The sequence below is a fragment of the Rissa tridactyla genome, chromosome 1 (assembly GCF_028500815.1).
Source record: "Rissa tridactyla isolate bRisTri1 chromosome 1, bRisTri1.patW.cur.20221130, whole genome shotgun sequence".
Classification (NCBI taxonomy): domain Eukaryota; kingdom Metazoa; phylum Chordata; class Aves; order Charadriiformes; family Laridae; genus Rissa; species Rissa tridactyla.
In genome coordinates, this window is record NC_071466.1 from 205,896,804 (window position 1) to 205,912,965 (window position 16,162).

The 16,162-nt window shown below is 36.0% G+C and overlaps 1 protein-coding gene across 5 annotated transcripts in view; it reads left to right on the top strand.

Moving 5' to 3' along the window:
* The window catches only part of PHTF2 (putative homeodomain transcription factor 2), a 72,048-nt gene that overhangs the window by 20,994 nt on the left and 34,892 nt on the right, over positions 1-16,162 (top strand). For 4 of the 5 annotated variants that reach the window (XM_054217603.1, XM_054217616.1, XM_054217633.1 and 1 more), the window contains exons 3-5: positions 7,536-7,592; positions 11,049-11,118; positions 13,804-13,962. In XM_054217603.1, the coding sequence (XP_054073578.1) occupies positions 7,536-7,592; positions 11,049-11,118; positions 13,804-13,962 (286 nt within the window). Of the gene's footprint in view, positions 1-7,535; positions 7,593-8,105; positions 8,166-11,048; positions 11,119-13,803; positions 13,963-16,162 lie in introns of all 5 variants that reach the window. The other variant, XM_054217626.1, reaches the window with a different exon arrangement.

Genomic DNA, 16,162 nt, shown 5'->3' on the forward strand with positions numbered 1-16,162 from the left:
CAGCATGTGATGTACAAAGAGACTGAGACATCTTGGCTTGCTCATTCTTAAGAAGAGAGGGCAAAAGGGAGGCCGTGGAGAGGATGGAGCCAGGGTCTTCTCAGAGGTGCATGAGAGGAAATAAATACAAGTTGAATTGTGGGAAATTTGGATTAGATGTAAGGATAAAAATGTTTAACATGAGGTTTGCCAAGCATTGAGACAGGACCCCAGAGATGCTGTGAAATGCCTGATTTTTGGAGGTGTTTGGATCTCTACTGGGTAAGCCCTTGAGCAACCTGCTGTAACTGGACCTGCTTTGCACAGGAGGTTGGGTTAGATGACCCCCAGAGGTTCCAAGTTGTGCGCTTCTGTGATGACTTTAGTTTGAAATTTGAAGATGAGTAAACGTTATCGTAAGGGATTGTGCTCAATTGCGATTAATGACAGAGATGGAATGTCATTCAGTTTGTGCTTCTTTTCAGGTTTTGTTCTATAGTCCGCTTAAGCCAAAAAAATGACAACTAAGTTTACCTCTAGCATCCAGTTCATGTCACTAGGAAATGACTTAGAGTAGGTATTGGTTATTCCTGTACTTTGATTTAATTTAACCTGCAAACTCTTTCTAACTATTCTTATGTATATAATTTTCCTTCATGTTTAATTGTGCAATGAAAAAAGATGTTTTGTGTTTTTAATAGATATGCTAAAATCTGTAAACCATTACTCAGGGCAATAAGTAGGGCTGACTGCTGTTACCAAGAATTAATGTCTAATGAATGATACAGAAAAACTATTAATACATAGTTGATAAATGTTTAATTATGTATTATTGTAGTCTGAAAGGAATGGTATCTTTGAAGTAAGCTTTGTTAAAATTATAGATCAGTGAAATGGCTGTAAGTTCAGTGCTGTTGCAGTTTTTTGCCAGAATTTAAGCAGGTCATTAGTTGGCAATTCAAACAGTTAAGAATAAATAACTCCTAAAGTTTTGAATTGCTTCATTTTACTCTAATTAGCTGGTATCAGCTTTTCCTCTGGGGGCGAACAGGGAGAAGGGAGGGGAATCCCATAATCTTTTAGTAATCAGAGGTAACAATTCAGCAGTCATAAATCCAAAGCTCTGCACCTTAGGATGTACAGCTTTCATCCTTTTATTGTTTTTTCATCTCCATTTCGCGAGAAATTACTAAACTCTTCACTATTAGCAGTCAGCATACAGCCATTATATAGTGATTTCTATCTGTGGTTTATTAGCTTAGCTTGTCTGATCCACATATCCACTGTAAACAAAACTGAAAAAACCCCACCACCCTTGAAAATGAAAAACATCCTGAAAAAAAAATAATCATGCTAACAGTAGAAATCTACTCCAACAGAGATAATTATACTGCTAAGCTCCTACATTATTGCCTTTGCTGCAATGGGGATCAGTTCATGTAAGAAATAAAATGGGGTTTAAAATAACTTAATAATCCTGTTGTGAATTTGGAGAAAATGAGAAATGATTTGTCTAATGTCTGAAACTGTATATTTAAACATAAACTAAATATGAAGCATTTTTGAAGGTATTTAAAAATGAATAATATTACAAGTGTAGAAATTATTTATATATTGATACATAAAATTGTACTTTTTTTTGAAGAATGTTGAACTGTAGAAGTTAATAAAGCATATTAGCTAATATTTTAACAGTAAATATTTTAATAAGGTGTTAAACTCTTAATTTCCTTGGTAGACAGTCCAAGGAAGCAACTTTGTTTTTTATTTACCAAGCTCTGCATCTTGTATCTTTTGGATTTGTAATATTATTGTGATGTTATTTGTAAAAGTGTTTAGAGGTTTTAAAAAGCAAAGCTTAGCATGCAGGTTTCATTATTGATAAACATTAAAGTTTTAAGATCCAGCAGGAAATACTATGTATTCTTAGGATTATAATCTTTGCTAGTCTGCTTCGTCATAAATTATAAATGTCTCCTGAAATATTGATCGATTCCATTAGAATCAGAAGGCCTTGTGAGTATTGGGCTACAGGTTGATACCATCGCTACATTAGCTTAAAGGGAATATCAGTGTCATTCACAAAGCTCAAATTCAATCTTGATGCACATATGGCTTATTATGAGAAAGATGCTGGGAAGAAATATTATGTGGTGCAGAAACCCTTTGCACTGGGCTTTTTTTGAAGTAAAACTTAGCTGTGTTTTCAGTAGAGTAAAATTTTACTTAGGCTTATTGCTTTAATGTTATAAAACCAAACTGTACAGGTGCCAAACAAATTTTAGTTTTATAAGGAAGTGTGATCAAATGCTCACTGAGGTATTTGACTGGGAAGGAATAAGTGCAATTATTTTAGGTAATTTCAAGACGAGCACATATTTCTTAAAAACAGAAAACATTATGAGGAGACTGCACTTAAAAAGGATCTCAAATTTATTTAATCTTTCAGTAAACAGCTAGTGTTATCAGGTGAGTTTAGTTTAGTTTTGTCAGCTGGGTAATTGTATAGCTTAATATCCCATGCCAAGTCAAGTACAAGGTAATAATTTTTTTTGCAATTAATTACTTCTGAGGAAACTTTGTTTTTCTGGAAAACCTATTTGAAAGTTTATTATGCTTAGTGAATTTAGGATGCTAAACCCCCACTTTTCCATTGTGAAAGAAGACTGGCAGAGTTTTCAGTCTTTGCATGTAGTCCCTTATACGCTGAAAATTTTAATAGCTGCTTGAAGAATAGTTGTTAATTCTGGAAATACATAAAGGAACGTATTTCCTTTCATCTTCTTTACTCGGTGTTTTTTGAGGCATGGTGTCTTGAGATCTGAACATTTTAGAGGTTACTGGTTTTGGTAGACTGCATAGAATCTTGGCATTGAGGAAGACTGGGATGCGTGATTTAAAATAAATGTGTATAAAATGACATCTGCCACTTTATCTAGTTCTGCTGCAGGTAGGTTATACTATATTTTTTTATATTCGTAACATATTACAAGTTTCCTACAACAGGGTTGTGTCAATGTTGATGTGTGGTGATGGAAGTTACATTTAAAAATGATAAGATAGGCTTCTTATCTAACTTGAATTAACAAATAATTTTAAAATTATCATGGGAGATTTTTTGTTAATTTTTTTCTGCCAAATTGTAAATAAATGCTATGAATACAAATTTCAGATCCTCTTTGATTAAATATTTTATACACTAAATTAGAATAAATATCTGTGGTAAATTCAGATTAAAATTGGGATATTGTGTAGTTTGCTAAAAAAAAAAGTCTATTGCCAGTTGTAGACTAGACTGATGGATTGAAAATATCAGTGACAAGCTGTTATACAGAGAGTCTTGCACTAATTCTTGGACAGTTCTTAAAAGCATTACTTATTGTTGTATACTGAAAAACTGGACAATTTTTGGACCCTTGTATTTTGTACTTTAAATTTTCTTTGAAGGGTACTGCAGAATTTGCAGCTATCATGGATGGGACTCCAGGTGGAGTTGGTGGGTACTTGAGTTGATGTGAGCCTTCACCTTGGCCCAGCAGTTCCAGACACAGGAAGCTTGAACACCTGCAGAGGAGCCCTGGGGACTGTTGCGTATTGAGGGAAAGCTTGCTTTGATCAAGTTTTGTGTATATTTAAATTCTTCAGGTTGGAAGCATGAATGATCTTATCTCTAGAAGGTTATTCCTTCATTTTATTTGCCTGTAGAGCTTAATTTCTTTGGCAATGCAAAATGCTAGACTTCTTTTCAGTGTCCTGCAGGTATGTGCAATTTTAAAGAATTGCATGAATAGCTAAGAGCCTACATGCAAACCTTTAACAACTTAATATTTAGATTTAACATGAAACATAATTTAGATGCAAATACTTGTAAATCAAAACTCTTTGAAGATGGAATTGACTGGTGCTGTCAATAATTTAAAACTGGGAAGGTTTGCTAGTATTAACTTACATTCTTGAATTAATTCAGGAGTTACGTTCTTGAATTTAATTCATACAGGCATCTAGCATCTCTGGTAATCATTATATGTTATAATTTGGCTTGTTGTAAATGAAAAACACCTTTCAATTAATTCTGCAAGATATGTTTCACAAACTGTAAATGTGTTTTCCTGACATAAGGTAGAGAAGAAAAAAAAATACTGCCTATGTTTTTTACTCGCTTTGTTTCAGTAACACTATTTCTACCTATTTTTGTTTAATGTGGGAAATGAAGTGTGCCAGTATGCTACTTTATAACGATGCCTTTGTTTTTGTGTGTTTCCTTCTGATATGCTTGCAAGAGAAGCATGGAGGGATGCTTACGCAGATGGAGAGAAGGGAAATTGAGTATCAGCTCTAAATTTCATGTGCTGAGCACGTACGCCTGCTGCCTAAAGTGCTTCTAAAACTTTCTTAAAGCACAAAGAGATGAAATTAGGTAGCTTAAAAAACTGAAAAAAAAAAAAAGTGAGAGATTGTAATGATACTTGCTGTCTGTAATTATCCCTTTAACTCTTTTCAGTTTGCAACAGTATGCCTTTACTGAATAGCCCTGTGCTCAGATTTTAATAATTAAAGTTGTCAAAGGTGGTTCACCAGATCCACTAGGCTAATAAAACAGTTGTAAAAGAGTACCTTCCTTAAAGTTGTTCTGGCTCTCCCATTAAGAATTGCTTTATGGGGCAACGTTAAAAGAAAAACGTGAATGGCGAAATCCCTACTTCTTGTCTTTTTGTGGAAAAAGAAGCTGCTACCTCGCCTTGAGGGAGAAGAAAAGTTTGTAGGAAAATATATCTGTTAAATTTTAAATCAGTCAACTTCTTTGCCTCAGATATCTTCTGGGATCTGTGTTTCCCCAGAATTCCTTTAATAAATGGTCTGGTTTTTGTCTAAAAGAAGAATGCTCTTTCAAAGACTCTTTCAACTCTACAGTGGTTTCAGCTGTGAATGGAATTTGGAATCCAGAGTTTGCTTGACAGCTTTATTGGCACAAAGGCTTCCTTCTGCATTTGTTTCTTGCATAATTGAGAGGGGGACAGACTTGCATCCCCTTTTCTCTCTTTGTTGAATGAAGTCTTTTTTGGAAGTGAGGGGGGGAGGACACAGTACTGTGCAGCACAAAAAACCTCACTTGGGGCTCTTCTGAGTAAATTTCAAGAAAAACAGGAAGGCCTGAAATTTCATTTTAAAAGTATTTAGAGAAAAAGTCAGAACAATTAGATATAAGTGTCTGGGTGGAGTGGTTATTCAAGATACTGACTTTTTAATTGCTGGCTGTTGCCCGTGTGGAGTTAGCTCTTAAACTTCCTTTGGTTTAATTACTACTTTGCTAATTACTGTAGCAGGTGCTTAGTTCTGTCCAGTACAGTGCCTGACTCCCTAATTATTTTCCACAGTCTACATTTTTTTTAATGAGAGGTGTGAAGTATTTTATTATTATTATTAATATTAATATTATTAGTAATATTATTGATATTATTATTAGTAATAATAATAGTAATAATAATAATAATAATAGCCAGGGTTGTTGTTTTTTGTTTGGTTGGTTTTTATTGTTTTGGTTTTGTGTGTGTGTGGTTTGTGGGGTTTTTTTGGGTGGGGGTAGGGGTGGTTCCTTCCCCCCCCCCCCCCCCCGAGTTTTAAGGTAACAAATTATGGAAATTGTTTGGGTGCTTAGCTCTTGTGAATGGGAATTATTATTTAAATTTGAGACTGGGTAATTCAGTAATTCAATTAACTGTTCTCACTTTCAATTTTAGATATGCCTTGGACTTCACTGCTAGAAATTAGAATTTTTTTTTTCTTTTTTTTTTTCCCTGATGGGTCAGGTTTAGAGGCACAGAAGATGCCTCTAGATTTTTTTTTTGTTTATGGGTGTGTTTGCCTGTTGGCTTCCCTGTATATCTTTTTGCATTTATGTTGGTTCCTTAGTTAAAAGATCATTTTTAACCAAGAATGACTTTTTTTAAATTTTTTTTTTTTTTGTAATGTCTTCTAATTTAACACTAAAGGCTGAAATAGCAAAAGACAAATCAGAAGGATGTTTTCTGGGTTAAAGTGTAGGCACTTGTGCTGAGGCCTTTTATGTCTGTTGCAGTTTGTGAAGTGGAATGAGAAGTCACACTCTCACAGTAAGGTTGAATTTAAGCATGGTTGCTCAGATGACGGGGATTCCTCTCTGCCAGGTGTCTGGACTAAGCTGCTTGTATCAGCTCTCCGCACAGCCGCTAAAGGGACTTCGAGTCTGGGGAAGTGCGTCTGTCTGTCCCTCGTGACCTAACGGTGATCTTGCACTTAACTGCTCAGAGTTTGTGATGTGACTCAAACTCCAGCTATCTAGCAGCGTGTGCGCACATGCGTGTGTATGTCTAGGCAGAACTGCTGCGATGGAAAGGCTTTAAAATTGACATAGTAAAAGACGTCATTACTGAATATTATCTAGAAATACTATTTGTGCAGAGTTCAAAGCAATCTGATGATCTTTGATAACTTCTTACAAAACTTGGAGATATTGTCTCATATATTGATTGACTTGTTCTTGTCACTGTCTTACATGTGAATTTTGAGAATATAAGGTTGTCCTTCTTCAAAATATCTGACAGTCATATAGAATGGCTTTCTTGTATAAACAAGTGCACAGTAATTTCTTAAATGAACTATAGTCACCTGTATTGATGGTTATTTAAAATTACATAACTAATCAAAACTGGTCTTAGTGCTACGATTTTAGTAAGTGCTTGCAGTATCTACCTTTAGTCTTTCTGTGGTTCAGCTCTTATAAATGCACAAAGTTTTCTACAATGCTGTGGTGAGGTTAGAGCCTGGGAGAAAATAATTCCTTTTTATTCCATTTTTTTTTAACTAAAAACTTGTTCGCATTTAGACAAAACAAAGATCTTTAGAAGAGTTTCATGAATAAACAAACTAGCATCTTAATGAGAGTGAACAAACCTGGGAGTAGATCTACTAGGAACATTATTTCATCAGCGCTTCAGTGGGAAAAGTGCCCTTTCCTGATATTCTCTGAGTTTTCACTGGCCTGTAATCTAGTTGATTACCAGCCTGACCATATATTTTGTTGCTGTGCAATCTAAAGTGATAAAGGCAATGCAGCTGTAAAAATGGGTTTCATGGAACAGGAACTATAGAGGGAGATGATTTTAAAAATAATAAGTAAATTAATTGAGGGTATGGGTTCAAGTAGATGTATGTGGTTTTTTCTCTGAAGTTGACTGAAGGACTGTAGCTGCTGTAGGTCTGTTTTCTGTCAGTGTGGAGCCGGGAATCCCAACCAGGGATGGGAGGCAGCCTGGTGTTCCTGGTCTTCTGGCTTGCACAAGCCTTGCAATGGGCTGCAGCCGTCTGCTCGCCTTGCCCTTCCATCACAACTCACTCACAGGTTAGCTAGAGCCAGTCCAGCCAAGATGGGATGAAGAAGATAAAGATTTCCTTGTAAATAAGTCTCCCCAAGGAAATAACCTGCTGTCTTCATGCTTGTCTAGTTGAAGATTGATTGATTTTTGTTTGATCAATGTCTTTTAGAACATAATCAGATATTTTTTTTGTGTTCTTTTTAGATTGGAGCATATGATCAACAAATATGGGAAAAATCAGTAGAGCAAAGAGAAATAAAGGTAATATGATAACATTTCAACGTTGGGGTTTTTTTTGTTTTGGTTTGGGTTTTTTTTGCCAGTTATCAGCTGTGCTGTCTGTGGTTGTGTACACTGATGTAATTTACAATGTATGTGGTGGTATTTAATACTGGTGAAGTAAAACTAGACTTCTGGAGTGTAACCGAATGTAACCAGCATATTATACTCTATTTATTTCACATAATAACTCTGCAGCATTTAAAGTGCTGCATCTTTCTGTGTCTCAGTACATTTTTTTTCTTTCAGTTATCTTAAGCCAGGGCTTAGTTGCTTTAGTGCCTCTTCTTTCAGTTTTCTTTGTGATGAATTCTAATGTCAGTTATCTGAGCTCTCTTTACTTTCAGTTAGTTACCTTATACCTGCAGTTTACTTTTCCTCCTTTATGATGCTGTCATTGTTTTGTACAGTTTATTAGACTGGTAAGTACTTCAGGCTTTGTTTCCCTGAACAAGCAGTTTAACAGTGTTCTTTGCATTTTGGTTTAACTAACAGTGCCATCAGTGTCTGCCACATTGCTAAATTGTTTTGGAGAAAAAGAAATCAATCCTACATGTAAGAGTTTTTTGGATTGTATATTATATCATACTCCATGATGTTGAAGTTAATTTAATTAACATTTTCTTGCCATTAACATTTTTTTTCTTCAAATACTGCACACAAGAAGTATGCTATTGCTGCATGAGTTTTAAGGCATTGCTAATTCTTAACATTAGCAAAATGTACATTGCTTCAGCTGCTCGGCGGAGAGCCGGGCAGCTGGGGATGTGCCAGGCACCTCGGGTTATTGGGAGGTGCCTGGTGGATGATAAAGGGGGCGGGATTCTGTCAGCAGCACCAGCTACAGCCAGGATAAACGCTGTTAATCCAAGCAGGAGTCCATTGCAGGAAAATTGTCGTGTGGTGCCGTGTGTTTGAAGTGTCAGAAATGTTCTTGACAATCACTACAACTGATTTCAGACTGAGACCTGAGTGTGTAACTTGTTTTCAGGGTCCTTTCCAGGACCATGAAAACCAAGCGCCATTATGGCAGAAGATCTTGTAATTACTATATAATAGGACGTTACTCAAATTGCAAATAACGCCTTATGCTTATTGGAAATGCATCTCGTTTGGCTCAGGAGTCCAATAACTAACAAATTAATGATGGGGTCTACATGAGTTTGTGTTTGACTGAGTTCAGTGTAATAATGGTAACACTGAAACAGACTGCTAAATTCAGGTATTGCATATTAGTGCTTTAATCTCAAAGCTACTATAGTATGTTTATAAATGAACTTCACTAAAAATCTAAAAAAATATTAATTTTTTAGTAGAAAATCTGTTTCCGATACTATAAATTTATAGTTTAGTTAGAACTACAATAGAATCTATTCAGATTAATTTTAAAATTTGTGCAAAAGAATTTTTACAATAAGTATTTTTATTTAAACTGTCTTTTTGCTGTTAGTTAGCTGAAATGTGTTTGGTGCTGAGTAGAAATTATATGAACTAACTGGATGGGCCCGAACAGTGTAAATATTTTTTTTTTTTAAAATTAACTTCAGTTTGAAACACTGCTGTTTTCCACTGCATGTGGCAAAAAGTAGAAGAACGAATTCAGTGTAGTTCATGGGCACTAAAAGCATTTGAGATTTGACCGACAGAAATTTTAAAGAATGCGTCACCACTTCTTTTCCTATAAAGATGCATCAAGTAATACTGTTGACTTATTTTTTGCAGAATTCTTTCTTTAAAATGAAAACAAAATTTTAGCTACAGTGGTAAATTTTTTTCTAGGACTGTGCATGTGTTTCCAGGGGGTTATTTCTTCTAAGAGGCACATACATCTTTATTTACACTTTCAAGAAAAATCTTGGGGCCCATAAGCAGTAATTTATTTGAAAATTATTATATCATTCAGCATTTTATTTTTAAGCTTTAGATCTTGTCATGAAATAGAGTGACTCACTCATGCAAGTTTTCACAAGAGTCTGTAGCTGGTTCTAGAATTACAAGAATTTCCAATTCTAATTATGGGCTTTTCTCATTCCAAATAAAATTACTGCAGTTTCAAGACTGCTGTTCTGTAAAAATCTTGCACATTAAGCTCTTTGCAGTGCTTTAGTCTACAATACAACTGGTTGTCTTTGTCACCCTAAGAGCACATTTTGTCCTACCAATTCAATTCTGTGTATTAATTTTGCTTTGTTTAAATCAAACTCTCATTTTTCCAATAGACACATCTGGTGATGACTCTATATCTAATTCATCGTGAAGAGTTTAATTTTTTTTTTTATTTCAGCATGAGAAATAAATCCAGTTGAGTTTATACGTGAAAAATACTTTGAGCTACACTCTACCTATTTCAACAATTTGCTTGATATTATTCTTATGAAGAATATTCTTATGAATATTCCTATGGAACTTTACCAGTTTTCACTGATCTTTCATTGATAGCAATTTCATTTTCACCTGAATTTAATGTTTACATTTAAGTAATAAATGTTTTTACATGTGGGTGAAATATGACAATGGAGGAAATCTATGGTTCACCAGTGAATTTAACTGCTTTTTGAATTAAAACAGTTAAACCACTTCCATCATAATTCCATTTGTACCCAAAATATTTTTCAAATATTGTATTTTGCTCTGTATGAATTGTACTCTGTGGAATCACTATTGCCTAATGTGAACAAGAGCCTAATCTAAAGGGATCAGAATAAACTCACAGATGTCTCTGAGGCTTGAGAGTACAGCATCACATTTTAGCATTAAAAGCAAACTTGAAAGTTTTGCAAGATAGTTTGGCTCTTCAGTGAAGGAAGATGCTGTTTCTAAAAGACAAAATAAACTTATTTTTTTCCTGGTGCTTTCCTGTTGTGTGGTGTTATTTTTCCTCTTTTTAATAGTCCAATCTATATTCACTATTAAGAAAAAGTCAATACTTTTGTAGAATTTGGATTTCTGACAGTGGAACTTGCTGATTAGCATTATTTGCTAATCTAGGTTTGTAATTAAGGAGTTGCAATGTAAGCATTTTGTGAAGTTTAATTAGACATCCGAGGACAAAAGAGTTTCAGAAAAGTAATTTGTTGCAAAAGTTCTGAAAACCTAATATAAATGTATTACTAATACTTGCAAGTGTGTGCACGTTGTCTGCGTAACCCCAAGCCATGGGACATGAGTGCTCAGTGCTTAACTATGTTTGAAAAATTACCTAATGGGTCAGTAATTGGTTGGGTTTTGTTTAGATTGTAAAGTGTGTAAAAGGCATTTATTGTACCTTGATCCGTGGAATGTTTATTTTATAGTGCTTTAAATCTATGAAGTTGACATTTGTCTGAATTTTCAATAGTGGTATAGGTTAAATACAATTACTGACCACTTTGATATTTTTTTCTTTCACAATGTCTGTCATCTGCATGAATGTATTTTGATTGTATTTGCATATTGCAGGGTTTGAGAAACAAACCAAAGAAAACAGGACATGTGAAACCAGACCTCATAGACGTTGATCTTGTGAGAGGTAGGTCCTGAACTAGGAAAAGCTGAATTTCTCGGTGTATTAAAAAAAAAAAACCAAAACAACCAACCAACCCTATGTAACTCTTCTCTGAAGAAGATGGATAGGAAATATTGTTAATGGGTGACCTCAAGGTTAAACTGAAGCTTGATTTAAAAGCTTGATTTAAATTTTATTGTATAGATTTAGATTTTGAAAAAAAGAAACAAGTGGATTGTCATGGATCAAAGTTTTGTAGTTAATAGTTCAGAAATCTCCTATTGCCATGCATTCAGACTTCTTCCAAATCTTCTGACATCTAGAAGAAAGGTTATGTTGAAATTTCTGGAGAGCAAAAATTGTATAGTCCTTGAATATTTCTTGCCTGTTTTAAATAACAAAACAGCTACAGAAGGTCAGATGATATGAAACTTTTCAAAAAAGTATTTAGTCTTAATTTATTTTTATCTTTATTTAATTTCTCTCATGCAGACTAGGGAAAATACTACTTAGCGGTTTTTTTTTTCCATGAGCCCAGCAGCCAGCACAGTCTCCTGAATCCATTCCAGGTGGTGCTCTCTGCATTCAGTTTGGAATTAACCAAAGAGGCTCGCTGTGCTTTCGCCCTTAGAAACGCACAGGCACACTCACGCCCAGAGATGGCCTTTGGAGACCCCCTCACTCCCTTGCTCCCAGGACGCTTCATCCTTTCGCCAGCTCATCTGGCTTGATATTCCCTAGCACTCACTCGCACACCCGCACTCCCTTGGGCTGCTGGCATCATGGACACACGGCCCTCTGGCTCATGCTCTGACTCCCAGTGCTGGCACTCAGTCCCCCGTATGCATTGAATAGATGGCCTCTCGCTCGGGAGAGAGTTAAAGGAATTTAATAAGAAGATAGTACAGACTGCGCTGATCAGGCGTGCAGCACAGCCAGACAGTCTAGACCACAAGTCTTATGAGGAGTAGCTGAGGGAGCTGGGGTTGTTTAGCCTGGAGAAAAGGAGGCTGAGGGGAGACCTTATTGCTCTCTACAACTACCTGAAAGGAGGCTGTAGAGAGGTGGGGGTCTGTCTTCTCCCACGTAACAGGCGATAGGACAAGAGGAAATGGCCTCAAGTTGCGATAGGGGAGGTTTAGGATGGATATTAGAAAAAGTTTCTTCACAGAAGGGGCATTGGAACAGGCTGCCCAGGGAAGTGGTGGAATCACCATCCCTGGAGGTATTTAAAAGGCGGGTAGACGTGGTGCTTAGCGACATGGTTTAGTGGTGGTTTTGTCATTGTTAGGTTGATGGTTGGACTCTATGGTCTGAAAGGTCCCTTCCAACCTAGACAATTCTATGATTCTGTGACAAGCAGCTTGCTGAGCCGCAGCTATTTACGCCTGACCAGTCCTTTTTTTCCCCTTCAGCGTCAATTTCCCCACGCTTGGTTCTCCCCAAATCACCTAAACACCTCCTTTTTCACACCTGGACAAAGGGGCTGATGGCTCTGCTGGGACAGCCCTGGGAGGGGCTGGTCAAGGTGTTCCTTCCTTAATTTGGATTCTCGCCTGCCCTTGTGCCTCTGACCTGCTCTGGGCTTGTGGAGATGGGCCTTCCATGGGCTGATGGCTCCAGTGATGGGTCTAGAAGAAGGCTATCAGGGCATTATTTGGGCTCCTGTCATTGTCTCTTTGAACTTCTCTGGTTGTGCAGATGAGCTTTTATCACATCACCTAGCAATATAAGCCTTTAAAAATGGGAATGTGGGAGAAAGAAACAAAATCAAATAATGTTTGAACTTTAAAGAAACAGAACTGAAAACTAAATGTTTATAGAAATTAAGGAACAGCAGTAGCCCACTTCAAGATAGTGATATACATGAATAACATTTAAATGACTCCTCTGCATATAGGTCTAGGCTGGCATTAAATTGATTCCAGTACTAGCAGCGTTTTACCTGTGCCAGCACAGAGGTCACTAATGCCAGTTCTGCTCGTAAACAAGGTGGAAATGGCGTAGCAGCACGCAGTACTTGCCCTTTCCAAGCAGTAACCTTGTCATAATTGAAGTCACACCTCCATTAAGTAAATGTTACACAGTTTTCTATTCAAATTCCCAGAGAAGTGGGAATTTTAAGGAAGAAAAAGAAATATGAGAGAGAAAGGAGGTTTGAATGAGTGAGATGGAAAATGGTGTAGAAGAAGAGACAAAGATAAGTTATTCTTTGGGTGGCTTCCCTGCTCCTGAGGCCAGTCCTCAGTTGGACAGATACTCCTCTATACTTCTCAACCTCATTCCGTTTTCCTGAATGACGTGGCTGGAGCAATTTACATATGTTGATGTTTTAGATCCCTTTGCTCTGTTGGGAAAAGGCTCTGCTCTGCCTGCACAGGCATGTGGAATTTTCATGACTTCCTATTGCTTCATATCAAGTTTCTCATACCTCAGTGAAACAGAATAAATTTTAATAATTTATTTTAAAATAATTTTCACAAAGTAAGAAATGGCAATGTTGTAGAAGTTCCCGATAATGGCAGTCAAGAGAGCACCAACAAATTACTCAAATTTTAGACTGAATAGATAGTGAAATGACATTTATCAAAATAATTATGTTTAATAATTGCTCCTTTAAATACCTATCTTAACTGCTGTGCTATTGAACAACTAAAGTTATTAGCCATAACAGTGAAATATATCGAAATTTCTTTTCTTTTTTCAAAGGATCTGCTTTTGCTAAAGCAAAACCTGAAAGTCCTTGGACATCTCTGACCCGCAAAGGAATCGTGAGAGTTGTTTTCTTTCCGTTCTTCTACAGGTGGTGGCTACAAGTGACATCAAGGGTCATCTTTTTCTGGCTGCTTGTTCTTTACCTTCTTCAAGGTAGAGTTGGATTGCAGGATCAGCTTTGACTAAATGCCTTATTTTAACCATATGGAAGCTGCTATATGTTACTTGGTTCACTTTATGCTGTTAAAGTTCATTCCAATATTTTCTGAAATGTTGGAATGACACAGTCACTAGCATGGGTCTTTTCGTTACCATTTCTTTTACATATATGAAGGCGGCATACTGAAAATTTAAGGATTTCCTCACAGGCTTTTTTCGGCATTTAACATACATGTTAGTTTGTCGTCTCTGTATATAATTTAGGTTTCCAGGACTATCTAATTTAATTCACGACTGAGCAATATCAAAGAAACCTTTGGCTTAGGCAGTGTATTTTGTCTTGGGCTTTTGGTCTTTCTGATACTTGTGTACATCAAAAACTCTGCTCAAGAAGCAAGAAAGGCCAAACCTGCCAAGGTGCGAGCAGCTTGTGCAGGCTGGTAGGATGTCCGTTTCACCGGTTTCCAGTTGTCCTTCCATGCATTATTTTGTCACATCAGAGGCAATGAACTTTTAGCTTATACTTTAGTCAGACCTCAGCCGTGCTTCTGAATGACTGGCAAATGGGGGGCTTATTGTCCTGTGTGCTTCTGCTATTTATTCCATGGCAATGGTGAGACTATGCAGCTTAATTTTATATTTCCTAGATTATAGAAGGACTTTTGGGCAACTGTTAAGAAAGAGAAGACAATTCACAGCTTTCGGGGTGCTCGATCTCGAGTTCTAGTAATCTGGCATTGTGCTTCTGTTAATTATATGTAATATACAAGAGGAAAATTAGTAAAGGGAAGAATGTAATGTAGTGAGTCAGTATCTAACAGTGTGAAAGTGACGAAAAGAATAAGTGTATCAGAAGTGTGTATAACAGAACTGGAACAGAAGGTTAATGAAAGTTGGGAGAAATTTAAGTACCCTGAGAAGCTAAATGACTGATAAGTTTTCCACTGAAATCCAATTAAAATACAATATTACTTTTTCAATTTTGCCATCTGTCCTAGCAGTTGTGAATCACTACATGATTTGGAAATTGTATTTAAAAAAAGAAACGGAGTTTAAAAAAAGAAACGGAGTTTAAAAAAAAAAAAGACAACAGCGCCTCTTGTGCGATGATGTTAGCAGCTATAAAATGAATTTCGCAGTGCCAGTGCCCCAAAACTTATTTCAAGTTCATGTGGTCTCCTGTCAAAACTTCTCCTTATCTCCATTTCTGAGATAGGTGCTTAAAAAGTGTTGTTGCGTATGTTAGCATTTGTGTATATATGGTAAGAGATCCCATAGCGTTAATAATTTTAATCTCATTTGTAGTAATATAGGCGGTAAAATATGTAAGTTATAGTTTGTTTGTTACCCTGTTCACGGTAGTTTATTCTGAGAAACACTGTTATAGTAAATTTTTACATTTACTTTCTTAAATTTATTTTAAAAATATACCCACACTTATTTTGTGGAGCCTTCATAAGACTCTAAAAGCAGCAAAATAATAAGACAATGCAGATTCTGAGTGCAAGCACAAGCAAGTTTTTGAGGACATTGTTTACAGAGCTATCTTGTAATTAACTCTTTTTCCCCCCCTCAGATTTCTTGGGATCTATGATTTACTAAAGTTATGGTTGGAATGCATCATTTCCCTAATCCATATATTCTGTAATGTGACGAAATATTTCTGATGTTTCTGAGGTTGTGAATTAACAAATGCTGGAAAAGAATCAATAGTATTCCATATTACACTATAATCCAACTGTTTGAAACACTTGACATTTAAATTATGCTGAATTAACTGCAGAGTTTTTGATGGTTTTTGAAATAAATTGAAAGACTTACAATGTACACGCAAATGAAATTAAATTGACAAAATTTTTATTGGAAACTATTTAAAACAACGCCCTCAAGCCTATCCTTCTAGCACTTCTATATATGATTTGCTTGTATTTTACTCAGAAAGTGTGCTCGGTTATTCTTTTTGTATAAATTCATAAAGGCAGCACCCAAACACCAAGAATCTATTATGAAAACTTAAAACCAAAATACTTCAAACTCCAGTGGCTGTATTTCTGCCCTGAATCTGGATTTTGTATTGTAGCTTGGCCTTTTTGTCATCATGACAGGTTCTCACTGACACTGTTGTAAAATGGTCTGGCTTTGTTTTGTTTATATATATTTAGTTGAATAATTTTATTTAAGTATAAAGTATTTT